Source organism: Amia ocellicauda, chromosome 5 (assembly GCF_036373705.1).
Source record: "Amia ocellicauda isolate fAmiCal2 chromosome 5, fAmiCal2.hap1, whole genome shotgun sequence".
Classification (NCBI taxonomy): Eukaryota; Metazoa; Chordata; class Actinopteri; order Amiiformes; family Amiidae; genus Amia; species Amia ocellicauda.
In genome coordinates, this window is record NC_089854.1 from 24491604 (window position 1) to 24519052 (window position 27449).

Here is a 27449-nt window from a genome sequence, read left to right on the forward strand (position 1 = left end):
TTCTTGCCAGGGCAGGAGAGATATTTTGTATATTCTGTATCAAGCTTTTCCTGATTTTAATATTCAATATAATGCAAGGTAAATAATTATAATTTAATGTGAAGTACGGTTCTTACAATCTATCCCAGTTCCAAAGAAAACAAATCAAACAATATACATCAGTTCACATCCTAAGTTTTTGTTTTCCCAATGGAAACATCATACAGTTAAAAGTTGTCTTCTGAGTAACCCTGCATCATCTGTGGTGAACTGCACGAGCTTGCAATTCAGAACAAACGCACTCTATGTTCTGCAGCAGTGCTGCTCACAGCACCCACACTGACTGCCTCCTCCCCACCCTGCAGAGCTGCCCGGCCCCCCTACCAACATGGCCATCTCCAACATCGGCCCCCGCTCCGTCAGCTTGCAGTTCAAGCCCGGCTACGATGGCAAGACCTCGATCTCCAGGTGGCAGGTGGAGGCGCAGGTAAGCGTTTGCCCATTTCTTCATTCTTCACATGTGACTGACCCCTCACCCTCTTGACCTTTCAAGACACTACCTGAGCACATCTGTCCTCCTTCTACAGATCGGTGTTATTGGCGAGAATGAAGAGTGGACACTGGTCCACCAGCTGCCCAATGAGCCAGACGCCCGATCGCTAGAGGTGCCTAATCTCAACCCCTACACTTTCTACAGGTAACTCTACAGCCCAGGTCCGACGCCCATTTGCTGCTGCACATAGAACACCAGGACTTCTACCAGTAGCTTACCAAAGAGTTTGAAGATAAATCCCAGTGCTCAGGGTTCAGCTCTGCGGCCTCTGTTTCATTGTGTCCATCAAAGTGGATTCCCACATGAATGTTGTCACCCAAACTCTACAAATACGCCTCTCTGCCCTGCAAACAGGTTTCGAATGCGTCAGGTGAACATTGTTGGCACAAGCCCCCCTAGCCAGCCCTCCCGGAAGATCCAGACCCTGCAGGCCCCCCCAGATATGGCCCCCGCCAACGTCACCCTGCGCACTGCCAGCGAGACCAGCCTGTGGCTGCGATGGGTGGTGAGTCCCTTGAGCTTGACATGCCCTCAGGGCTGTCCAGGTGTTCACACGTGCTTCTCTGAGATACAAAACATCTTTGTCTAGTTTGTAAGAAAATGTTTATAATTGGTAGGAGCTTATAGACCTAACAATCTCCTCAGACTGTTTTTGAAGGATCTTAGAGGATCGCCAACCACATCATGGCCAGACTGTTTGCCAGGATTTTGTCATTCGGTTCTGCTGATGACAGTTGTACTTGCCGTATCTTTATTACACGGCCCTGGCTCTGGCCTGTGTGCTGTGTTGTTCATACCCTGCTCTCTATCCTCAGCCCCTGCCGGAGTGGGAGTACAATGGGAACCCAGAGTTCGTGGGGTACAGGGTGCAGTACACACGTACGGGCACTGAGGGCCGCGCTCTCACTCACGTCATCCCCGACCGGCTGGAGCGCGAGTTCACCATCGAGGACCTGGAGGAGTGGGCAGAGTACGAGGTGCGCGTGCAGGCTCTCAACGGCATCGGCGCCGGGCCTTGGAGCCAGCCAGTCCGCGGCAGGACGCGAGAATCCGGTAAGTGCACGTCTCGGCCGGCCACATCTGCCACACTGGGCACACATACCGCCACATGCCACCGCACATGGTCACTGTTACACAATGCAAGGCTTTCAGTGACACAGATTAGCTCGTTATACTTTTATGGAAGCTGTTTTGGAATATTTGTTTTGTTGGTTCGTTAAAGAAACAGAATCTGTTAAATATCAAAGCTGTACCAACACCAGTCATCATTTGTCACTCTCAACACTGTGAAATTAGTCAGAATAATTTCAGTTCCACCTCCATTCAAATCACTGGCCAAACTTGGATTTCAGATAATCTCCTGACTATTGTTCAATGCATACGTGGAGCTCCAGCCACTAGTGCGCTTCTGGGCTGCTTTGTCTGCACTCACAATCACTGCCTTGTCAAATTGAAATTGAAGGCAGCAAGCACACTGGTTTGATATACACTGATCAAAGTCGGAGCAGACGTGCAACCTGACGGCCTGCTTGTGATTATGAGTTCAATAACGACGAGGAAACTGGTACCGCTGCCAGCTCCCCGTTTGGGAGAGAAGCTTTGTTCTTTTACATCTCTGTCGTCGTTCTTTGCCTGCTCTGACACTGAAGCCAACCTGCCCTGGACGGGTTCCATTGTCTCCTGTCTGGCTGGTCTGTTATCCATGGTTACCAGATTACAGGGAAAGTAACAGGAAATGGGGAACACATGGGTGATGTGAAGGTTTTTTGTGTGTGCGTTCCGTTAATTTGTCTAAATTCCTCAAATTCAGCAGTTTAGTCTCTTATGGGCCATGTCAGCCATTGCCTTTTCTAGTTTTGCAGAACTGCATGCCTCCCGCATACGTGGAACCAAACAGCGGGAGGCCGTGTCAGTTACTGAAACTATGCCATGCCTGGGATTGTAGCGGCTGGGCATCTGTGCCTGCCAGTTTATGTAAGCTGTTTGTGTAGAACCCATCTCACAGCATGTTCTGCTCGCTGAAAATTGAAAAAGCTGTCTTGGCAGATAGATTTAGCGCTAGCTGTAATTGGCGGTGCTCTGGAGGGAGAAGGGGTTTTGTTTGGGGGGGCGATTTTGTTATGTTGGAAGTTTACTCAGCGCTGGAGAGAGGGCACTGGAGGGCTGTAAAAATGCGCAGGAATGCTTGTGAACCAGGGAGTTTGATTATCCGAGAGGATTTATAAGCACTGCCATCTCCTGTCGTCTCCACAGGTTTTTAACCCCGTGTTCTCACTTTCCCACAGTGCCTTCCTGCGGCCCAACAAATGTCTCGGCCTTTGCCACCACTTCCAGCAGCATCTTGGTGCGCTGGTTCGAAGTCCCGGAGCCAGACCGCAATGGACTCATACTTGGCTATAAGGTACGTCGCCTGGCAACTTCCATGTTGTCATTATGCCATCTTCACCCATATTTTAAAAAGAACGCACACAAATTCAGTCATATTCATCAATCATTTACAACATGTTTTTGATGAAAGAAAGACAAACATGTATTGTGATGACATGTACAAAAATGTACAACTGCCTGAAGGGACTAAATTTCTTTGCTGACAATTTCAATTGTGTTTTTTATTAGGAAATAAACAGGTGCAAACTTAGCAAGGTAGTAAATATTTCATGCATATCGCCCTTAACATGGAAGCCACATGCTTCATCACTGTTAACTCAAGCTGGCATACGTGTACACTTTAGTGTCATGAAGTGTACATGACAAAAATAACCCCCCGCCCCGCCTCCATTATCAACTGTGTTTCCAAGACAGAAATTAATGTAGCACTACAACATTGTGTTTATATTTAACCACCGTCAGCTGCCCCAGAACTAAAGGCTGTGTGATTGTGACAGTGCCTTTCTCTCTCTCTCTCTCTCACTGTCTCTTTCTTTCTCTCTCTCTCTCTCTATCTCTCTCTCCCTCTCCCAGGTGGTTTACAAAGAGAAGGACTCAGACTCTTCCCTGCAGTTTTGGACAGTGGAGGGCAACGCCAGTCACAGTGTGCAGCTGAGCGGCCTGGGGAAGTATGTGTTGTACCAGATCCAGGTGCTGGCGTTCACCAGGATTGGCGACGGAGTTCCCAGCTCGCCCCCTATCTTGGAGCGGACCCTGGATGATGGTATGCAGGGCACTGCCCCCCCCAACAGCGCAGCCTCACTGTGACAGGCAGGGTAGCAAGGGACATCACCCTTCCAACAACAACAATCAGGGTCTGCAGTTATTAACTTAGTCATACAAATCTCCCATTCCCAAGACTAAACATTTTTTTGTACACATAAGCCCCCACTGTAAACCATCTTTAGTGGAACTCTTAAGCTGTTAGTACATTAGTAATTTGTTGAGTAAAGAACAGTGTCATTTTCCATGACTTCGAGTGAATTAGGAGAGCTTATTGTATTGTCTGTAAACTGAACCGTTCCCTTTCACGTGTGAAATGAACCATTTAAACCTCTCACTTGCCCCCAGTGCCTGGACCCCCTGTAGGTATTCTGTTCCCAGAGGTCCGTACAACCTCCGTCAGGCTCATCTGGCAATCCCCTGCCCAGCCCAACGGCATCATCCTGGGTGAGTTTGTACCCGTGCCCAGTAAGAAGCCCTTCATTGCTTGTTCTCTGCCGCATCGGTGAAAACTATTGTTTTTTCATTTTGCAGCCTACCAGATAACGTACCGTCTGAACTCCACCAATAGCAACACCGCCACCGTGGACGTGCTGAACCCCAGTGCGCGGCAATACACAGTGACTGGGCTGAAACCGGAGTCGGTCTATGTGTTCCGCATCACAGCACAGACGCGGAAAGGCTGGGGGGAAGCGGCGGAGGCCCTCGTGGTCACCACAGAGAAGAGAGGTAATCTACAGTTCAGAAATACCCCTACTGGATATGGAGTATTTATGGACAAAGTGAAGATTGACACTTAACTGAAGATTGACATTATAAGGCCATTATACGAATAACTCCCATAATTCCTAGCAGCTCCAGGAAGACGTGCAATATACAGTTGATTTGTGGAAATAGCTGAGGTAACCTTGCCCTTCTCTCTCTCTTTCTCTCAGCCCGGCCTCAGCCCACCAGCAGGCCCACCGTGCAACAGGAGGACGTGCTGGCCCGGAGCGTGCTCTTGTCGTGGGAACCAGGCAGTGATGGCCTCTCCCCAGTCCGTTACTACACTGTCCAGTCCAAAGAGCTGCCAGACAGCAACTGGTCTGTCCACTCCGCCTCCGTCAGCCACGAGGCAGTCTCGTACATTGTGGACAGGTGAGGGCAGCCACACATTCTGAAGATAAACTCCCCAGTCAGATGCTGGTTAGATGGTGGCTTACTTACTGATTAGGAATAAGGCTTTGATCTTAGTTCAAGGGTAACGATTCAGATCGAGACTGAAGACCTGCGGGGGGCTTAAACTCTCTCTCCGTCTCTGGCAGACTGAAGCCCTTCACCTCCTACCAGTTCCGAGTGAAAGCAACCAATGACATCGGAGACAGCGAGTACAGTGAGGAGAGCGAGGCCATCACCACCCTGCAGGACGGTAAGACTCCTGACCCTTGACCCGGGTTGACCTGTTGTCTCCATTTGCATTTCCAAACCATGAGCACAGCTGTTTTAACCTGTGTCCATGATATGATCTCTGCTCCTATTTTGACTCCACATGAAAAAGATGACAATTCCTCAGAGATTATCCTTTTAGATTTGTGGTTGCAGTCAGATTAAGGCCAGTAGAAAGTTATCTAAGAGTGTTTTCACTCTAAATACCTTTAAAACAAATCTGTAATAACATTTTGTTCTTCTTGTATAATCATGCACTTTGTAAGCACTGGTAAGTTTTCATCCTATATCTACACTCACCTAAAGGATTATTAGGAACACCTGTTCAATTTCTCATTAATGCAATTATCTAACCAACCAATCACATGGCAGTTGCTTCAATGCATTTAGGGGTGTGGTCCTGGTCAAGACAATCTCCTGAACTCCAAACTGAATGTCTGAATGGGAAAGAAAGGTGATTTAAGTAATTTTGAGCGTGGCATGGTTGTTGGTGCCAGACGGGCCGGTCTGAGTATTTCACAATCTGCTCAGTTACTGGGATTTTCACGCACAACCATTTCTAGGGTTTACAAAGAATGGTGTGAAAAGGGAAAAACATCCAGTATGCGGCAGTCCTGTGGGCGAAAATGCCTTGTTGATGCTAGAGGTCAGAGGAGAATGGGCCGACTGATTCAAGCTGATAGAAGAGCAACTTTGACTGAAATAACCACTCGTTACAACCGAGGTATGCAGCAAAGCATTTGTGAAGCCACAACACGTACAACCTTGAGGCGGATGGGCTACAACAGCAGAAGACCCCACCAGGTACCACTCATCTCCACTACAAATAGGAAAAAGAGGCTACAATTTGCACAAGCTCACCAAAATTGGACAGTTGAAGACTGGAAAAATGTTGCCTGGTCTGATGAGTCTCGATTTCTGTTGAGACATTCAGATGGTAGAGTCAGAATTTGGCGTAAACAGAATGAGAACATGGATCCATCATGCCTTGTTACCACTGTGCAGGCTGGTGGTGGTGGTGTAATGGTGTGGGGGATGTTTTCTTGGCACACTTTAGGCCCCTTAGTGCCAATTGGGCATCGTTTAAATGCCACGGCCTACCTGAGCATTGTTTCTGACCATGTCCATCCCTTTATGACCACCATGTACCCATCCTCTGATGGCTACTTCCAGCAGGATAATGCACCATGTCACAAAGGTCGAATCATTTCAAATTGGTTTCTTGAACATGACAATGAGTTCACTGTACTAAACTGGCCCCCACAGTCACCAGATCTCAACCCAATAGAGCATCTTTGGGATGTGGTTGAACGGGAGCTTCGTGCCCTGGATGTGCATCCCACAAATCTCCATCAACTGCAAGATGCTATCCTATCAATATGGGCCAACATTTCTAAAGAATGCTTTCAGCACCTTGTTGAATCAATGCCACGTAGAATTAAGGCAGTTCTGAAGGCGAAAGGGGGTCAAACACAGTATTAGTATGGTGTTCCTAATAATCCTTTAGGTGAGTGTATACTGGAGAAAGCATTGCTTGTGTATCAGTGAAGGCCTTGCTAAAAATTACAGTGGGTCGGCTACTGTTTGACACCACACTTTTACAGCTGATATCCATAGACTGAATTATACCTGTCTTCCTTCCTGTTCAGCCCCAGATGAGGCGCCCATAATCCTCTCTGTGACGCCGCACACCACCACATCTGTGCTGATACGCTGGCAGGTAAGAGCCACAGGTTTTCATCTGTTTAGAAAGAGGCATTAGCAGGTTGTCAAAAAGATGGGGGGGTTCAAAATAGGAAATCTGAGATGCAAGGCCCTGTGTGGGTTCTTCTGTGCATGCTCGAGACACGCATGAAAAGATGGCCTCTCATCTGAGTAGTTGGGTTGGGGACCATAATTCTGGTCCAGTCCTGTTTTATGGGTGAAATATCAGAGTGACAGTGTAGGGAGGTTTGGAGCGAGTGTCTCCGGTTTACCAGTCTTTGTCTGTCCACCCCAACAGCCCCCCTCAGAGGAGCACATCAACGGCATCCTGCTGGGCTTCCGCATCCGCTACCGCGAGCTGCTGTACGACCGGCTCCGCAGCTTCACTGTGCGCACCGTCAACAGCCCCACCGCCACCTGGGCCGAGCTCACCTGTGAGTAACCCGTGTCCTCCCCGTCCTCTCCAACCCTCCCCCTGATCCCTACGCTACCCAGTAATCCAGACTTCCCACCCAAAAACTGCCAGGAGCCCATCATTTTTGCCACACGCTACAGCTGCTGCCATGCCTACTGACTAGCTCTCTTGACCCTCTCTTTATTTTCTTTCTGTAAACTTGTGATGGAGATATTCGAGGACACTTCCTCTGTTACAAATAACCACCTGTTGGCAGTGCCCTTCAGTAGCCAACACGCACATAAAGCTCAGGCCTCTGCATCGGCACAGCGTTGGAGGTTATCGGAAATGTCAGAGATCTTAACTCACTGTCACTGTATTTTGTTCTAGCATTCTGTCTGTTATCTCTGTTCTCTGTCTAGCTAATTTTCATGGGTTTTTAGAATGCATATATATGAGCAAGAGTTTCTATTAGTTTAAAAACCAGGGGGCTTCAGGCTTCAGCGCTTTGGACCGCCCCCCGTGTGCAGTGTCTTTGTTTTCAGTCATCGGGGGGCCGCCGTGCTTGCTCAGTTGTTTAATCTATTTACTGTCAACTCTGCGACTGCATGTCTGTTTTTACCACAAACCTAATCCTGGACTACTCTTCTATACCTCCTGTGACACACACACACACACACACACTCACTGAGAGAACTGTGCTCTAAACCCCTCTGTGTGTGAGCTGAAATCCTCTAAAACTCCGAAACTGAATGAGACCCTAATCCACTCTCCCCTACAGTGACTCCCTATAAGCCTCTGGCTGTGACTGACACCGTGCTCTGGAGCCTAGTCAGTCAGTACCCTTATACAGTGTTGCTTGTTTGCTTCTTTTGGGTGTTTTTGAACAATTTCCTGTTGTTTGTTTGTTTCTCTCTTAACCTCTGTTCTCACGGGCCAGCCCTGACCTTTGCGATGGTTTGTACACACTGGTCTAGCTGAATGCAGTGTGCACTAACTCACTAACCTCTGTCTCTCCCTTCCCCTCTCTATCTCTCTCTCTCTTTCTATCTCTCTCATGGCTGCCCCACACCTCACCCCAACCACTCTACCACCCTATTGCCCCACCCCCGCCCCACACAGCCCCCTACAGCGTGCGGAACCTGACTGAGTCCTCGCTCACCCAATACGAGCTGGACAGTAAGTTCTCCCACGTCCGTCCTCTGCTCTTTCGGTTGTAGGAAATCTAAGAGGGACCAGCTGACGATGCATATGTTTCCACTCTAGTCATCTTCGGGGCTGAGATGTACATTCCCAGCTGGCTTCTTTTAAGTGCCTACACTTTGATTGAGAGTTTGTAGTTATAGAAATGTTCTCTCATTGAGAAAATAGTACTCTAGATTAATTTGGGTTTAAAATAGTTTAATGAAAGCATAATTCTTACATATTGTTGTCATATATACATATTATTTTAATATAAGAGAAGTTACTTTGTTGATATCTTAATTAAATAAATTTTACTTTTGGCTTAAAGGAAACATCACAGGGTATACATAGACACAATAAATACAATAAATGTCCCATCAAATCTTTTTTTTATATATATATATTTCTCCAGAGAAAGAACAAGAGCCTAAAGACTCCAAAATAAAGACAGTACATTTTGTCAGGGAAGTGAAATGTATGTGACATCTTCCTACATCGTGCTCTGTTACACACTTTGCTGTCATTCTGATTTGCGCTCCCCTCGGGCTGTATCTGTGTGTTTGGCCTTGCTGTGCACTGGCTGATGCCGGTGTGTTGTACTCCACAGACCTGAGTAAACACAAACGCTACGAGATCCGCCTGAGTGTGTACAACGCCGTGGGGGAGGGGCCCACCAGCACGCCACAGGAAGTGTTCGTTGGGGAAGCGGGTAAGTGTCAGGAGCAGCCTTGTCATGGCCGGCTCACAGACCAAGCGTCAAAGCATCCCTTCTTCTACTGCTGTTGCCTTACGTACAAGACTTTGACCCTCTGAAAGATCCACACCATCTATTAGATCTTGAGTAATGTATGATTATTGATATTGAACGATATAGTCAGGTCTGTACATAAAGAAAGTGGTCTAATTAACAGAATTATGATTATTCTATTTGTACATTAAAGTAGATTTACATAATCAGAGAGGGTTCTGGGTAAAACACGATGATTTTTTTTCCCCCTAGTCCCAACTGCCCCACCCCAGAACGTGGCTATACAGTCATCGACCGCAACGCAGCTCGATGTCACATGGGACCCCCCTCCTCTAGAGGCGCAGAACGGTGACATCCAGGGGTACAAGGTGAGCTGCTGCTCCGGGTCGGGGTCTCTTGGTTCCCACGCGCAGTGGTACCAGCTTCACCAACCAGTTCATTCCAGAATGACATTCTATTCCAAAATTAGATTTATGTATTTAGAGTAATGTCGTTTTTTCTCCACTCTAGCCAAAAAGCAAAGCCAATTATGACTTTTGTCAGATCTCTGATGATTTAATATATATAGTGTGCGTGACACATGCTGTTTTAGTTTTGGGATTGGCATATATCGAGAAGTCTAAAACACAGCCAATCAACACAATGCCTGCAATGCTTTCCAAAGCCTTGTGTGTTTATGAAGTCAGTTAAACGGAGACGTGATGGGCAGGTTGCCTGATTGAAGCTGGACTCCTCCATCCTCCCCTCTCACTGTGGCGACGCTCTGTTCCTCCTCCAGATCTATTTCTGGGAATTCCAGCGCCAGAACGAGACCGAGAAGCTCCGGACGCTTTTCCTGCCTGAGGGGGGGGTGAAGCTGAAGAACCTGACCGGCTACACTACCTACATGATCAGCGTAGCGGCCTTCAACGCTGCGGGCGATGGCCCCCGCAGCCCCCCAACCCGGGGCCGCACTCAGCAAGCAGGTGAGCCTTACAAAGCAGTATGGGCCTACTGAGTTTAAAAACTGCTGGTGTGATAAACATATTAAAGTTAAAATGAAAAACGATATGCTACGATATGAAAAACAAATGAAGTGTCACTCACATGAACATATTGATTGTTTAATTACTTAAACACTTTGGGAACCTGCAGGCAGTCTGTTTTGCTGGTGTAGTTGACTGGCACTTGTAGCTGAAAGGCTATCATGTATGTGGTCCGGATGTTTAATACAGAAACACCACTTTAATTTACCCAATATTGTAGACTTCAATTGAGGGCACCAGTTAGATGAGCTATGAATATGGATATCATATAAAAACAATACCACTCAGCAGTTTGGGATCGATGTGTTTTTCAGTTTCTTTTTTCCCCTCTATGATTTGGTGATGGGTTGCAGTCTGAGTGGGGGATGACAGGAAAGCGGATATTCCCAAAGCTTTATTGGCACGCCCGTATGGGGGTTGCCCAGGAGACGGAAGCATATGACAACTTTGTAGAGAAAAGGGGAAGATGTGTGCGGCAGATTTTTGGCCCGGCCGCACAATGGCTCCTGTGTTCTGCAACTCTTTCTCCCTCTTCGGCGTCCTGACAAAAAATTATTTTCTTTTTAAATTCTTGTTCCCCCTTCCGTTCTCTCGTGAACAATCTGTCATTGTGCAGCGAGACTTTAGAACCTGGAAACTGTGAAAATTAAGCCCTGATGGGAATCTCAGCCCTCTTCACTTTGATATACAGCTCTCCCCCTGTCTCTCTCAGCCTCCCCACTCGAACACTGGCTTGGATGTAATGCAAGACTTTTATTTTTTGTGGTTTTTTACCCTCCCAATGACAATCTCATTGAAATAAAGCTCCTGGCACTGAGACAGTCCTCTGGCATGCTTTGTCATATTAAACTTATAAATAAGGAAATGGTTCAGATTTATATCCATCATTGAAGTGCTGTCACGTGTAGGAAGTACAAATCTGAAAGTAATCAGGTTGCTATTTTTTTTTTTGATCCACCCAAAACAAAATCTTATACAAACTCTCTCTGTAAGAATGTCTGTGATGTTTATTTCAATTTTGCGGGGGGTTAACTATTCATCTCAAAAGCCTTTTGGCATTTCATCGAGTAACTGTCGTAGAATGAGGCTTTGGTTTTTGCCTGCTCTTGATTAAGTCTTGCTGACTGCCCTGTGCTCTCTTCCTGTGGTCCAGCCCCCAGTGCTCCCAGCTTCATCCACTTCAGCGAGCTGACCACCACCTCCGTCAACGTGTCCTGGGGAGACCCAGTTTACCCCAACGGCATCATCGAAGGATTCCGGCTCATTTATGAGCCCTGTACACCTGTGGATGGTACGTACCACCTCACCAGTAGTGTCGTTAAAGCTGTTCCTTCAAGGGGCCAGATGGAAGTGTTGCCTGTATGTGTAAACTGGCCTCTCGGTTTCTATTCGTACGGTCAACCTAAGGTATTGTTGAGAACTTTGCCAGAAGGCACAGATGGTGTGAAATTGACTTTGAAACAGAAGCACTTCCCTCAGCCGAGAGTAATTAATACGGGCCTGGCTGTGGCCAGATGAGTCTCCTGCAGCTCAGACACTGGTGTCCCTGCCACAGTCTGTGAGGTCTGCTAGCCTGGCCATTCACAATCAATTAGAGCACATCCCAGGGGACATAAAGTGTAAGATAATATGTCTAATTGACCTTCTGTCTTACAGCAGTTGACCTGTTTTATTACCAGCTGTTAAGGACTACTTATCCTTTCTGTCCCCACCCCCCCACATGCACACACAGTTCAAGGGAAAAGATGCTCTTACACCCTGCGGGATTTGATACCGTTTATATTTTCATTATCATTTCCCATGGTAAGAGGAACGTATTCTTCCTGCCGGACGATTGCTGAGGTTCAGCGTTAATGAAACGCATTCAAACAGACAGGAAGGATGGCCGTTTCTTCATGGTGGCCACTGGGAGGAAACATGTGTTTTGTTTTATTTTAATTGTATTTGTATAACAGTACATCTTTTTAATGTTTTGAATTTCCATATTTGTTTTTTGTTGTTTGGTTTGTGTGTCAAGCATTTTGGCATGCCGAGTAAGCAAACTGTAGTGTAGTGGAACAGAGTGATGGGGAGGGCCAGAGACTTAGCTCAACGGCATTTTATGTCCGTTTTTCTTTTCGGACCAACATTAGATATACAAGGCTACACAATCATCATCCTGTAGACTTTCATGGTAAGAAGATACATTTTAGTCAAGATTGAAAATTATACACCGTAAAATGTGTGGCCTTCTACAGATGTTTATTTTGTATGTGTATTCAAAAGGAGTGTTCACAATGCATCATTTGTGGCAGCCATGTTGTTTATGTTGACCTGGCCTTATCGACCAAGGGGACAGACTCTAAATGCAGTATATTTGTCTAGAGTCCTCAGTGGCCTGTGCCGACTCCTGTCTTCACTCCCCCTCCTCCCCAGGCGTCAGTAAGATTGTGACGGTGGACGTGAAGGGGAGTTCCCCTCTGTGGATGAAGATTAAGGACCTGGCCGATGGAGTGACGTACAACTTCAGGATCCGAGCCAAGACCTTCACCTACGGTCCAGAGGTGGAGGCCAATATCACCACTGGGCCCGGAGAAGGTCGGTCTCTCTGACTGTCTCTGTCTGTCCGTCTATCTTCTCTATCAGTCCCAGGGTACAGAAATAGAAAGACTCTCTGTTGCATTCTGGGTAGCTGAGCTTATTTGCGTACCCTGCTTACCAGCACAGACCCACATCTTTCAGCCCCTTCACAGATGGCTGTTTGAAGATCAGACAGAGAGCTACACTGATAGTGTTGATAGAAGTTGGCAATCTGACCAGTTACCAGTAAGCTGTTTTTTATCAGTCATTGCTGTTAGTGTGTTTGGCTTTTTATTTTCTTCCTGTGACTGAAATAACACCATTTTGGTTATAATTATAACAGCACATGTGAACATATAAATCCACTTATTGCTTTTAAGGATTTTTTCAACACCTCCTTCACCCTGTCTCTCCCTCTCCCTCTCTCTCTCTCTCTGTGTCTCATTCCCCTCCTTCAGGAGCGCCCGGTCCCCCAGGAGAGCCATTCATCTCCCGGTACGGCACGGCTCTCACACTCCACTGGGCCAACGGGGATCCTGGTCGAGCCCCCATAACGCGCTATGTTATTGAAGCCCGGCCCTCCGGTGAGCGACCTCTGAAAGGTTTTCAATTCTTAGTGTTTATATTTGAACAAATAAGCCAAAGACTGCTTTCACATCTTCAGAACAATGCAATATGTTTGGCACAATCTAGTATTTAGAACAGGAGGGAACCAGATTTATGTGCCAACTCTTTGAGGGGAGAATTGGTCAGGGTGCATCAAAGGGACAGCTAGAGAGTCACTGCCAGTGGATTGGAAGAGAGAAAAGGAGATCAGGTACATTATTACGGCAACAGAGTGTAGGAGCCCGAAAACACAACAAACACACACACATAATGGTAACAACACAGTGACAAGATACAGGTAGTGTTTTCCTCCACCCTTTTCTGTCAAGTCATACCTAACCACACACCTCTTGATTTGTAAGCAGATGAAGGATTGTGGGATATCCTAATCAAGGACATCCCGAAGGAAGTGACATCATACACATTCAATATGGACATCTTGAAGCAAGGTGTAAGCTACGACTTCCGGGTCATTGGGGTCAATGACTATGGTTATGGTTCACCCAGTGCCCCGTCGCCCTCCATCTCTGGTATGTTATTTTCTTCTTGGTTTCTGTTCTTTTTGTCAGATTGAGTTTAAGGCGTATCTTTGGAAGAAACCATTGCATTGATGATGTTGATAGTGATCGGTACTTAAACATAGTAATTCGTAAGCTCTTACTCAAGTTACTACTGTGCGTTTTGACTGTGTTGTCTTTTCATCCTCCAGCCCAGAAGGTGGCGCCCTTCTACGAGGAGTGGTGGTTTCTGGTAGTGGTCGCTCTGGTTGGCCTCATTTTTATCTTACTGCTGGTCTTCATCCTGATCATCCGTGGGCAGAGCAAGAAATACGCCAAGAAGTCAGATTCAGGTGGGTGGAAAACAAGGACACAGTGGTCACTTTTTTTTTTTGTCTTTTCCCTGAAATTTCTTAATTTAGCCATTCTGCCCATAACAAACACTGAAACATCTACCTGGTATGTTTTTACAGTCCCTCTCCCTCCCAGTACTTTATTTAAATTTTCACACAGTCCCTGATCTAAGGATGTGGGTGCCTGTAAGGGACACTTTTTCCCTAAGGCATGTGTCAGATACTATCCCAGAATACTGTTGGTCTCAGTATTTAGCTTGGATGTTAACAACAGAGGACTTCTTGTTTGAGCAGTCATGAGTGTGTGCACAAAAGTAATTAATTACGAAATATATATCCTTTTTATCCTCGAGTCTTTGCCACTTTGGTCTGTTGGTGATCGCACAGGAAAATCTATGAGCCGTTTAAGGACAGACAGTGTTAATCTTAAACTAACAAAGAGTGTGAACCACAGCAAGAACAATACATGTTTTCAGTTTGGACTATGGAAGGCACAATGTGCAACAATGCTCACTTAACACACTGTCTATTGCCATATAGTTTAAAACCACACATCTGTGCTGCCACATCTTAAGGACTGTCAGCCATTATCACATCTCTGGTATCAATCCAGTGCAGGGTACAGTGGGAGATTACTCACCACAAGAGGTATTCCCAGCAGGCACCAGGGTGAGGGATTAGAATGTAACGCATTGTTGAAATCATCTGTCAGAGGGGAAATAATCCAATCTTAGACAAAGCCATTGTGTCTCCCCGATCTCGATAGATATACTCTCAGGTTGTGGTGTTGGTGTGAGACCAGACAAAGTCAGTGCCTACCAGGGACAGAGACACAGAGTAGCAGGCAAGCTGAGCCTTGGCCTGACGTCAGGGAGACGCTGCGTTCGACAGCAGTCAGCAGTTTCTAATGTGCTTTTCCAATCGAGGCCGAGATCTCATCTGTAAACATGTTTCTAGCTGAGATGGAAAACACAAGAATGGTGCTTGTCCCGGACACAAAGGAGCGTTCTCAGTCACTCTGGCTACAGCGGCAGGCGGGTCGGTGAAGCCCTCGTCACTGATTGCTTAACCGCGGACTGTCCCCGGGTCCAGCCCGAGAGGCCAAGGGGCTCCTCTTTGGAATGAGGGAGGGAGTCTGGGTCACTAGCTATGCTGACTCCCAAAAATATTCACTTAAATCACAGTGTCAAACCGTTTCCATCCCCAAGCTGTGTTGTAGAAGCTTATTTGCTTGAGCCAAGAATATGGGCTTTGATCAAAATGTTACTGAAAACCAGTAGACCTTCGAGCTCTAAATAGCATCCGCTTTTTTAATACTTTATTATGCTTTTCTCATCCCATGCCTCTATACCACACAGGGTTTATAATTGAACATAGCAAATGTTAACTATTAAAGACAGTGTTTAGCAACATTACTCAGATGTTTCTTGTTCTATCTGGCAAATTAATTGTTTGTAAACATGGAAAGTTATTAATGTCCTACCCACAGCAACACAAAAATTGGATCCAAAGGCATTTAAGAGTCCGCCTGGTCCATTAATAAAGTCTGTCATAGTTTCATAAATAGAGATCCTAAACCCTTGTACTATGAATGATACTACTGCTAGATCTTGACCAAGCGTTCAGTAAAGTATTTTAATAAACCCCTTCTTGTGTTTACAGAGTGTGTTCACATAGTGTCTTCGTATCTCCGCTCAGGGAATAACTCCAACTGCAACGCGCTGAGCCACGGGGAGATGGTGAGTCTGGACGAGGGCCGATTCCCGGCGCTGGAACTGAACAACCGCCGGCTCTCGGTCAAAAACTCCTTCTGCCGCAAGAACGGAGTCTACACCAGGTACTGAACACCTCGATCCCACTCTACAGCGGCCAAAAACTGGCAACCCTTCTGGCCTACTTGTCCCCCCCCACCACTGCATCCCACACAGGCTAGGAGCGTGTGGATTAACTTCTATGTTTGCAGTAAAAATATCTAGATGTTGTGCCACAATGTCCCAGATCTTGTGTTCACCGCCAATCACCTTAATTCAGTTTACATTGTCAGATAAGATTGGTCAACCATCAAGTTTTGAGCATAACAACAGCATCCTGAATCGGCATCACAGTTGTATGATTCATACTACCAACAATAAATATCCTTCTTTGCTATAACAAATACCCCTCCTTTACTTCAAATTAAATGGGGGTGATTATGTAGCACATCTATTTTGTTTAACCAGTGATTAAGTAAGTCAATAGGATCCTAAATTCATTGTTGGTCTTGAACAGCAGCAATGGAAAGAGAGAGTAATGAATCGGATGATAGTGACAGGTTGCCTGTATGTCATATAAATAATACGGATGTGGGAGTTCACTGTAATGAGTTGTCATTCTTTCCTCTTTGTTCACAATGAAAGGCTGCAGCTCTTTGGACTTTACCCCCTCGGCTCCATCAAACTAATTGATTGTGTAATTAGCCTGTGATTTGAATGGTAGACGCCTAGACTCCAAACATGGCGCTTCGGTCTTGAGAGGCCTGCTGTCCCTACTCCCCACACCCCGGCGGGAGTAGTGTTTCCATTTGGACATTTTCAAGTGTTGTTTCTAAATGCTGTCGTGAACGCAGTCTTCAAAATGGTCATGAAAAACATGAAAGAAAGCATGTTTGTTTGATTAGTTATTTCAAAAACAGTTTAGAATATTCTGTTAATGGATTATACATTTAATATAGAGCATCTCCATACACAGAAACATCCAGTTAGGTCCATAAATATTTGGACAGTGGCACAATTGTAATTATTTGTCTCTGTACACCACCACAATGGATTTGAAAGGAAACAAGATGTGCTTTAAGTGTAGACTTTCATTTAAGGCTAGTTACATGCAAATTGGGTGAACGGTTTAGGAATTACACCCATTTTTATATGTGGTCCCCCCAATTTTAGAGGCTTGAACTAACATAATCACGAATTAAATTGTGAGTTTCAATACTTGGTTGCACATCCTTGCAGTCAATGACTGCCTGAAGTCTGGAACCCATAGACATCACCAGATGCTGGGTTTCTTCCCTAGTGATGCTCTGCCAGGCCTGCACTGCAGCTGTCTTTAGTTCCTGCTTGTTCTTGGGGCATTGTGCCATCAGGTTTGTCTTAGAAATCAAAGCAAACCAATCAGAGAGATAGCAAAAATATTAGGTCAACTATTTGGTACCTTCTTAAAAAGAAAGAACGCACTAGTGAGTAATTCCTACACCGTTCACCCAATTTGTTTCCTTTCAAATCCATTGTGGTGGTGTACAGAGCCAAAATGATGACAGTTGTGTCACTGTCCAAATATCTATGGACCTAACTGTATATTTAATAAGCTCAGAAACCGGCTATTATTTTCAGTTATGCCCCTTGTGCCTTGTATAGATTTGGAGAAGAGCTGCAGAAATCTGATACACAAACTTGGTCTTATATTGTGTAATGCATTTTTGAAATATTTATCTTCATTACGTCAACCAAGCTATGACTAATCTGTGATCTTCTTTGGAGAGTTCTTTCCAGCACAAAAGCCTTTCTGGGAAGAATCTCTGACCCTGTTTTCCCACAGTGTAAGGATTTGTCACTGTAATTAATTTTCTAGTGACACACACTAACACACACAGCCTCAGAGTTATTGATATTCAACAACTGGTTTAGATTACTTATTTAGCAACTTCCTGTCCGTTAATCAAACCCCGTGTAGCCCCACAATCCGTTTTAATAGTTGTAATAACAATAATAGCTCAGATTTAAATAGTGCTGTCCATCCAGGGATCTCAAAGCACTTGACAATAACGCTTTCTCAATATAATAATAAAAACAGGAGAATATAACCGTGAAACTATCCATTTTAAAATGTTCTTCAACACACAGACACTGCCTTTGATGTTTCATGGATCAGGTTCCATACGATGGGATGGTTTTAGTGTACAATAATCTATGAAGCAAGAATCAGATAGGTCTGTTTGCCACTCATATTTCTGAGTGGCAGTATTATATGTCAGAGAATGGCTGGGGGTTGCATTTGCCCCCAACTGCAGAGCGGGGAGGTGACTGCGAATGCCTATAAATCACTCGGACAACAACCAGCTGTCCACTGTTCAGAGCCCCCACCCCCGACAGTAACACCAGACAATACAGAGGGCCATCTGCTGCACTGATTCAGAAATGCACTCGGCCTGAGATAGGAGCCCCGGTATTGATGCACTTTTCTTGATTGGGGCACTTTGTCCTGTGCAGAATATTTATGCAGTAAAAACAAGGTCATGAATCAAGATAGCGTTATTTTTCATAATTGTGATGCTGGACCCAATCCACCAATTAACTGCATGTACACACCAACAGATACAAACCTTTCAAATTCATCTTTCTTTAATTGCATTGTCCAGTAAGTGTCCTGAAAACAATCCTAATAATACAGAAATAACAAACATTCCTACGGCATTTGCTCAGCTAGAACGAGGAAGTTTTAATTAGTGCAAGTTATAACTAATGCTTGTGAAACCATGCTGTTCATGTCAGGCATTGCTTTCTTCAGGTTTGTCTTCACTCAGTATTTGTGTATTGTCTGCTGCCCCTCTTTAAGGCAAAATCGGTTTCTTTTTGTTGGATGCTTTTTCAGTTCAGTCTGCATAGAACAACACTCTCCACAGATTGAGTGTTTGGTTTTCCGGGTGTCCAGGGAGCTGTCAGGCGGCTCTCTTCTCCTGAAATCCTTCCTCTCCGAGAACAGCAAAGCACGACCTTGATGTCAGATCAAAGGGGGTTTGCCCTTTGAGAGGACGCCAGACACCCTCCACCTTTGGTTCTGAGCTGAGGAATTCAAAGATGTATCTTCTTTTTGAAGTCTCCAGTGGTCAAGGTGCCATTTCAGTACTTCTGAGGTTCTTAATTTTGATGATTCATATCAGGAATTTCTTGGTCAAGGTATAGTCAAGGTCCAGACATCAGAGGGGTTGGGGGGTAGGGGGAATCACACCTTCAAATGACCCTTTCCAAACACACACAATTCTGTGAATTAGTAATATACCCCATTGCTTATATTTAGTACATTCATTTGACAAAGTTCAAAAATTAAACATTTATATAAATGTAAATATTTGTATTCAAATGGTTTCAGACCACTTTTAATTTTTATGTGTTAAAGATTATTGTAGGCATATAGATAAACATAATAGAAACTTTTCAAGCATTTAGTGTCTTATTAGATTCAAGTCTTTACCACTCCCCTTTGTCCCACTGTGCACTGCACAAAATTCTCCCCCAGAAGATTTTGGCAACTGGAGACCTGAAATGCACGATTCTGTCATTTCGAACTCGAAAAACATAGCTCAGAATCTCCATGAAATCAGTCAGATTTGGACACAAACATATCTTTGCTTCACAACCACATATCACCAGCAAAAAAATCACATATCAACCGACATTATGCAGCAAACTAGGCGCGGTTTCTGGTGCTTGTCAATCACAGAGATCTATTTCGGTGGAGCTCTATAATAGACACTGGTGAGGATGCACAAATCGAGATTTGTGTGCCTACTAGAAATATGCATCTGCATTGGAAATCGGCTGTTTCCGCTGCTGATGTAGGAGTTTCTAGGTGAATACAAGCTATTGCACCATGTACCCAACGGGCGTATATATGCACTTTTATATTTTGGAAGCGAGGTTGAAATATGTCCAAATGACAAACGATCCGCAGATTAACTGTTTATTTATAGAAATCAGGAAAACAAACCGAATACATTTTTTTTTTTTTTGGGCAAGTACAAACTGACGCTCTTGCCCCAATGTAGAATGTGTACAGTGGCGCCTGATCCGGGAATCTGCGAGCAATCAATCAACTAAGTAACGGCAACATGAGCTCTATATAGGATATGCCATATTAATACGTCACATCCTATTGGCTAATAACCAGGAAGGGCCTCTACTAGGTTTGACACAATAACAAGCACTGAGTGCAACAATCCTCCGTAACATTACATACATATAACAAATAAAACAAAATCATGATAATAAGCAAATTAATATTATTTTTGTGGTCCAGTCAAAAGAATCTGGCTGCCCGGATTTGGCCCGCAGTCTGCCTATTGACTACCCCTGGACTATAGTATCCTGATTCCACTTCCACTTTGGGAGGAGTTCATTAACAACAGCTCAAACTGCCCCAATCGTTGTATTTACCTACCCGACAGGAATTAGGCTCTACTCCCTATAATGACTAGTAAAGCTTGCATGTGATTTTCTGATGGAAGCCTCTGAACTTTTTTATGGCATTTAGATGTCTTTGTTGTTGTTGTTGTGGTTTTGTTTTCAGTGTTAAATAAAGGTGCAGATTGTATATCATATTAGAGCTGGATGTTTTCCCTTCTCAAGTTGAAAGTGGTAGAGGAAAAGTTTGAGAAGGGGAAGTACTGAATTATCAAAACAGGGATCTGGAGCATGAGCTCTCCCCTGCACACACCTGAGCTGGCTGTGAATTTTTCAAAAGAAGTAGTTTATCATAAACTCCGCCCCTCAACCCCTAATCCCCCCAGCCGCCAGAGTCTTCCAGACCATTCTATTCAGTTTACCACCTTCCTGTCCTTTTTTTTTTTTTTTTTTAACTAAATACTATATAGCATCTTGAGTTTTGATCTCCAGGCTTTAAAATTAATTTTCACAGACTTTGACTATGCTGGCATTTGAGTATTTGCATGTACTGGGTAGACAAGCCACAGTAACGACCACTGCCCCCTCCGATAGACACTGCGAGAGCTCACAGTCTCTTCCTGTGGAGCGGGTAGATCTCCCACCTCAAGGTGACACCTCTGATGGGAAGCTGTTCTGTGACGAAAACATAAGAACAGATATTAAAAGAGTTTAACCATTTTCCACGTGGAGCCTTTAAGCAGGTTTCATCCCATCGCTCATGGTCTGACTTGTTCTAGCCTCACTTTAAAGTCTTCACAATCACATTAAATGAAGTGTTAATACTCGCCAACTGATGCAAATAACTTGAGCACAACTGCTTAGCATTCCAGCCAAAGCTAGTTTCTCCAGATCCAATAGCATCACCTCGTTTTACTTTTCTGGCTGACAAATGGTGCATAAATTGTTGTAATAAAACACGGAAACAATTCGTGAAAACAGATGTTTCATTGTTTTAGGAGGATTGAGGAACCATAAGTTTCCTTCTTTCATTAGAATTAAAAGGGGCTTCGTTATGTCCGTATCCTAGAAGTGTGCTGTGATTGTCCTCTAACTCTACTCCGAGTCTGTGTTGTGTAGTTTACAAGGAGTCACGAGGGCCAGAGCAACAAGCCATCAGACATTCATATTAATCAGCAAGAATAATTCCATTCGGGAGAGAATCTTATGTGTGTCCCATGATGTTTATGAAGTAGATATCAGCCCCCTCCAGCAAAACAAGACGCTGAGTATATCAAATGGGATCAGAGGTCACAAGCTGAAGGCATTTTGCTTCTGTATATAAAGGCCCAATTGTGAGATGCAAACTATTTATCAGTGCCTCCATGCAACTTCAGATGAGGTCCTAATTGATTGGTTTTGCTGAAATTTTTCTGTACTGGTCTGATATGGTACATATTCTCTACTGGTGGAGGTTTTTATTTTATGTAAAAAGAAAACAACAACAGCCCAATAGATTTCTTGAGATTCAAGGTACTTTCACAGTGAGTTGTGTAACCCCAGCACCAGCAGAATAACCTTGTCTGAAGACATCTCAGAATCGATTAAGAAGCAATTACTGCAACGTATAAATGTTTAATTATCGACTTCATCATGTTTTACTGTGCACCTCCTGACAAGCCTAGATCATTCCCATTGTGATTTACATTCCAGCCTTATAGCACAATTGATAACCACACTTATGATGGTAAATCAGAAGTTAAGTAATGCAGATGCCCTTAAACTGCCCCTTTAAAGACCAGCTGATTGCCCCGGTGTGGCGGGTGAAGGCGAATGCTCAGTACCGTGTGGTCTCTCCCCCCAGGTCTCCGCCTCGGCCGAGCCCTGGCAGTCTCCATTACTCCGACGAGGATGTCAGCACCAAATACAATGACCTCATCCCAGCCGAGAGCAGCAGCCTAACGGAGAAGCCCTCGGAGATCTCGGACTCCCAGGTACGGGCCTCTGCCCTGGGGTTGACCCTCCCGATCTGTCACAGCGAGTCTTTCACACATCACACACCTCCACCTCTGCCTTTCTTTCCAACCTGCCTGTTGAGAAAGTGTATCAGCATGGGAATCTCGTTACTTTGGAAGGGCGCAGATTATTCCTTTGTTTGATCTATGAATGGGAAATCATTTTGAAAAGAGAACTAAAACAAACTCTGGCTTAGGAAGTTATAAAGCGTCTGTAGAGATCGCAAAGAAGGGAGCATTTCACTGCTATGTGTCATACAAGCACACTCTGCCAATAATCACCTCTCATGAACAGATCTTTCTTGACTATGTTCCAGCTTGCTCCATTTCCCTGTCAGACGTATTTGGCAGCAAGGTCTGACAGACAAGTTAGACAGTGATGGGGGAGGGTAAAATGATGACGGAATTACGATAACTAGACTGTTAATTTTATATCAGATACAACAAAGGGTCGTGAATGCAAACAGTTCGTGTGGTTTTAAAAAAAAGAATGAAAAAACAGACGTGTGGCACACAGAATGAAGCACTGTGAGCTATAAAATAACTAGGCAGGCCGTCAAGAAGCCTTTCAGAAAGCTGTAGCATTTGATCGGCCTCAAATACGTTGCCTGGATATTCATGGAAGTTTCATGGTCTCTTATCGAACTTGTATATAGTCCGGGCTGCAGCGAGAAAACAGACGCTCATCCCAAGCCTCCAGCATTTTGACTGTGGTCCAGGGACTCCTGCAGCCATATTTTCAACCTCACATGGCAGTATGTTTGGGAATAGTCCCGTGGAGAGGGTGGTTTAGGGAAGGAAGGGCAGGGGGTTGGGGTGAGACAGAGAGCCCCTTAAGCTGGGCTCACAATGCCTGGAGTGTCTGTGGGCCCGTGGATCTGGATTCCTTCCATGACTTTCTCCTCGTCTCAGGCAACGGCTTCCTTTATTAATTCTCTTCAGGACTTCCCAGCTGAACCCAATCTGCCGGGAGAGCTGGGGGGTTTTCTGGCACCCGCTGTAATGCTGTGATAGCACGCCTGGGGAAAGGGCCTTTTCGCAATCTCTTTCTCTCCCTGTCTCTTTTCACTCTTTGTCTTTCCCTCTCCCCCTTTCTCTTCTGTATTTACAGTTTTTGGCTCCCCCTCTTTCCCAAGAACTGCTGCAACTTGAGAGATGTTTGGACACTGGCTTGGCATGACTATGTTTTATATATTTATTTAGCTGTTTTGTAAAAGCAGATTCTATGTAGGCTGGCTTTAATTGCACCAAGGCTAAAGAACAGACAACTGTTCTAAATAATGGTGTGTTTTTTCAACTGCCTTTTCTTTCATCCTTGTAATAGCACTAACCATCCTTTTGCCTTTTCAGAATTGTTCAGTGTGTTTAAATCTCACTGCCATGCCTAGTCTTTGGTTCCTGGTGGTACATATAAGTCAGGCTTTTTATTACAGCGCATGTCTTACATTTAATGAAGCAACTGGGGCAATTAAGCATGGTCAGGAATATAAGTGGTTGTCTATGATGCATTTTTGTGAGTCTTCCACCTCTGGTCAGATAGATAGCAGGTTAAAACAAGATAAATTTTGTCCATTCAGCCACCGAAATGTGAGCTTTAAGCGTTAAAGTCATGGACTGCCACGCCTGGAAAATTGCCTTCCCCTGATTAAACAAACTCAGCCTTGTTCCCGATTCCTCTCCTCCACGTCATCTCCTGACACTTTCCTTGGCTGACTGTCATGTCATCACTAAATGGCGGATTAACAAGAGGACTAGGAATTTCCTTTGAAGTTTTATTGAGCAGATAACTTGGGGCTATCAACCCTCCAGGAGTGTATCCCATTACCGTATTTTCAGACAGAAGGTATAAGTCAGGCATTGTTCTCCCAAGAAGGGATTTCGAGAATTGAAATCCCGTTGGCATGGAAACCTGGCCACCCTGATCCATTTCCAGGTAAACAGCCACACCTGTTGTTACTACAGTAGCCAGGCTTCTTCTTGGTTGTGTTTTTTGCCAAGATTTGTTTTTGCATCCAATCATTATGTGAAGCAGGCGTTTTGAGAGTGCTGTAGCTTGTGTTTAAGGGCTGATGAGCTCACGGCGGAGGCATGTTGTATGGCTGGCAGATATACAGAAGGAAGGAGGCAGGATAGTGCTGGATTTCATAATAAGTGCAGGAGTAAATCCGTCTGCTTTGCTCAAACGCTGCCACTGTCTCTCCTGGGGTTTATCTGTGGATCACGGATGCAATTGGGTGAGAGCTGGTTTTAAGAGCTAACACAATATTGTTGTGACTGGAACTGGTGGTAATAGGCTCCACCTTGTACGATCCCCAAAACCAGAGGTCAGCCTATGTAATAGATATTAAACTCCTGTATTATGATATTTCTTTGCCGACGCCTTTATCCAGGTTGACTTACAATTGTTACAATACATCACATTATTTTAACATTTTATACTATTCGCGGAGGCATGTGAACCAGTCATGTGTGCTTTAAACAATCAGTAATAACTTAAACATTTACATAATGAATCCAGTTATTATATAGTTAAAAATGTAAGGTTAAAATAATAAAATATATATATATATATATATATATATATATAACAAAGGACAGTAGATAATATTACTGTTCAGTTACTCCCCTTCTGATATTAATGGATTTGATTCCAGGTGTAGGCAATGAACTCTAAGTACACATTTAAATCTAGCACATACAGATGGGTGACAAATTAAAGGACAAGCCTGGTTAGACAAGCACATTTGAGAGTTCAGTGGTGCAAAAACCATAGGCACTGGTCTACAGAGATGTGATAAAAAGTGATATGGTCAGATAAGTCATCCTACTTTGTTGTTTTTTCCTTTAATTTGTCACCCATCTTTTAGAGACATGGAAAACAAATGTCTTTTAGGTACGTATGCCTCATATCAAACCACATTCAAATATATACACCGACTGTCTGCAGAGATTCAGGGTCTCACTCTTGCTCTGCTTCTGTTATTGTCTCTCCTTCGGTTCAGAGCTGTTCACCGTACAAAAGAAAAAGACTCGCAGCCCCCACTAGCCCAATTATAATCTGTATTTCGAAGACAAAGACAGTGTGGAGCTCAGGGCCTGTTTTTAGAGCAGTCCCCTGGGGTTGCTGTTTGTGTCTTGCCATCAGAGCTGATGCTCGGTAAAATGTGCTCATGGGAAGGCAAGAGCTATTCTGATTTTTTTTTTTTTTTTTAATCTCAATCCCCAGCTGAAGGTTTCAGGGATTAATGGTTTTAGCAGGATGCTTCACACACTATGAAAATCATATACATCCCATGCCAGCACTGAATCTGTTAGTATGGGAAAGATTAAAGAAATACTAGGGGTCTGTTAAACATCAACACCATCCGCTAACATTACACCAGGGATGTAAAGGTGACCATTTTCTAAATATATCTTAACCCCCACCACCACCCCCCCCTACCCCCCCCCCCCACACACACACACACGCATTTTTAGGGGGCCCTTGAAATAAAGGAAGATTGCCTCATTGCAGGGAACTGTTTGGGACATAGCAACTGAAATGACAGCTGTTTTTAATAAATAGGGGAAATAAGCCGTACTTGTGCAATATAATTTAAACTAAAATACTGCTCCTGTGAGGGACTGTCTGTACCGAAAAAGTGATGAAGATGGATTTGACAAGGCTTTGACTCAAACTAAGAATATTCTCAGTACCCAGAGGAGACCATTTTCTGGAGTTGGGCAGTGAGAAGAGAAATGTTGTGTTTGTTTTGCTTTTTTCAATCAGATAGGAATCAGTTGTTCCTCATAGTAAACCTAAAATCAAAATATCAGAAAGTAGAATTAACTTCCTAATGAATGCCCTTACTGCCTGAATGCCTTAGCCCAACACTACTCCCATTATCTCAGTCTTTTGCTAATTGTGCCGTCTTTGAAGATCTGCCTGGAGGAAAGCGCCGCACTAATTAGTGTCTGATCTTCACCCTGATGCATTAATGCTGAATTAATATGACTTATTAATCCAAGATCCGGTAGGTGTGCTATAACGGTGCTATTTCTGGAGCCTGTGGCTGGGGGGGCAGTGAAGGGAGAGGGCGTAATCGTCAGACAGATGTGTGGCTTAGAGAGGGGGGGGGGGCGGTTCTCGAGCTCCTGGCGAGAACATCTGTCTAATACCCGCCTGAGCCTCGTGTTGGCACCGCACTGCGTCCTGTCACCCCCGGGACATGCAGCACTGAGGAATCACAGTTTTATCACCGGCTCTGTCCGAGACTGAGGCCATGAACTGAAGACCGATGCTGGATTCTGGTCAATTCGTTTGGACTGTCTTGTAGCTAGTTACAGTCTTGTTAAAAGATTAATAATTAGACAGCTGTGGATTTAAGATCTAGCTCTGGAACTGACTCACTGTATTTTAACTTGAGACAGTTGTCCCAGTGTCCTGTATTTCAGATGAGACATACCGTGAAGTTTCTGTTGTAGATGACTACAGCAACACTGTTTAATGCATTATTTCATGCAAATTGAAAGCTTCAAAGTTTTATGATCATGATTCCACAGGGCATAAACATGTTTATTATCCTTCGTTCCTAAGCTTCAGGGCTTATCTGTGGATCACTGTAAAATGCTATGGGGTGTCCTGTACTTCAATCAATCAATTTTTATTTGTATAGCACCCTTTGCAGGGTAGCCACAGAGATCTTTACAGAGAAATAAACCTTTAGGTTTTAATCGGAGTGATACAAAGAGTCACTGTAGTCACTTGGTTCTCAGTCTTTACAACATAAACAGTTGTCTATTGATATTGTAAAATCATAGTTCCTAATGTATTTTCTTTTCAGCTGTATTTCTATATTTTTGAAGTGGTATTTCCACAAGGCTGTGTAACTGCTCTGCTCTCCTGGAGGTTGGCAGGATCCCCAACTCTGTGACTGAAGCACCTGTGTTCGTGCTGGCAGGGCATAGTGCAGTCTGGGGCTGGCATGGAGCGGGTCCACACACCGGGCACTCTTCCTGCCCAACCCCCAGACTGGGCTCGCTGTCGGCACTTCAGATGGCCCTCAAATCCAGCAGCTCAATAATGCACTCTTCTCAGGCTCTTCTCAAGTTTCTTATTCCCAGGGGAGGGAGGTGGGCTGTT

General features: G+C 44.6%; 1 protein-coding gene across 6 annotated transcripts in view; it reads left to right on the forward strand.

Moving 5' to 3' along the window:
- sdk2b (sidekick cell adhesion molecule 2b) overlaps positions 1-27449 on the forward strand; it is a 200540-nt gene that overhangs the window by 168506 nt on the left and 4585 nt on the right. The window contains exons 22-44 of one of the 6 annotated variants that reach the window (XM_066704459.1): positions 345-466; positions 567-676; positions 887-1037; positions 1348-1585; positions 2818-2933; positions 3494-3683; positions 4031-4129; positions 4217-4411; positions 4618-4819; positions 4987-5090; positions 6757-6827; positions 7110-7245; positions 8328-8384; positions 8998-9099; positions 9391-9506; positions 9917-10103; positions 11317-11454; positions 12528-12740; positions 13181-13306; positions 13694-13858; positions 14038-14178; positions 15841-16015; positions 22177-22306. In XM_066704459.1, the coding sequence (XP_066560556.1) occupies positions 345-466; positions 567-676; positions 887-1037; positions 1348-1585; positions 2818-2933; positions 3494-3683; positions 4031-4129; positions 4217-4411; positions 4618-4819; positions 4987-5090; positions 6757-6827; positions 7110-7245; positions 8328-8384; positions 8998-9099; positions 9391-9506; positions 9917-10103; positions 11317-11454; positions 12528-12740; positions 13181-13306; positions 13694-13858; positions 14038-14178; positions 15841-16015; positions 22177-22306 (3284 nt within the window). The remainder of the gene's footprint in view (positions 1-344; positions 467-566; positions 677-886; positions 1038-1347; positions 1586-2817; positions 2934-3493; positions 3684-4030; positions 4130-4216; positions 4412-4617; positions 4820-4986; positions 5091-6756; positions 6828-7109; positions 7246-8327; positions 8385-8997; positions 9100-9390; positions 9507-9916; positions 10104-11316; positions 11455-12527; positions 12741-13180; positions 13307-13693; positions 13859-14037; positions 14179-15840; positions 16016-22176; positions 22307-27449) is intronic. The other 5 variants (XM_066704460.1, XM_066704461.1, XM_066704464.1 and 2 more) reach the window with 5 other exon arrangements.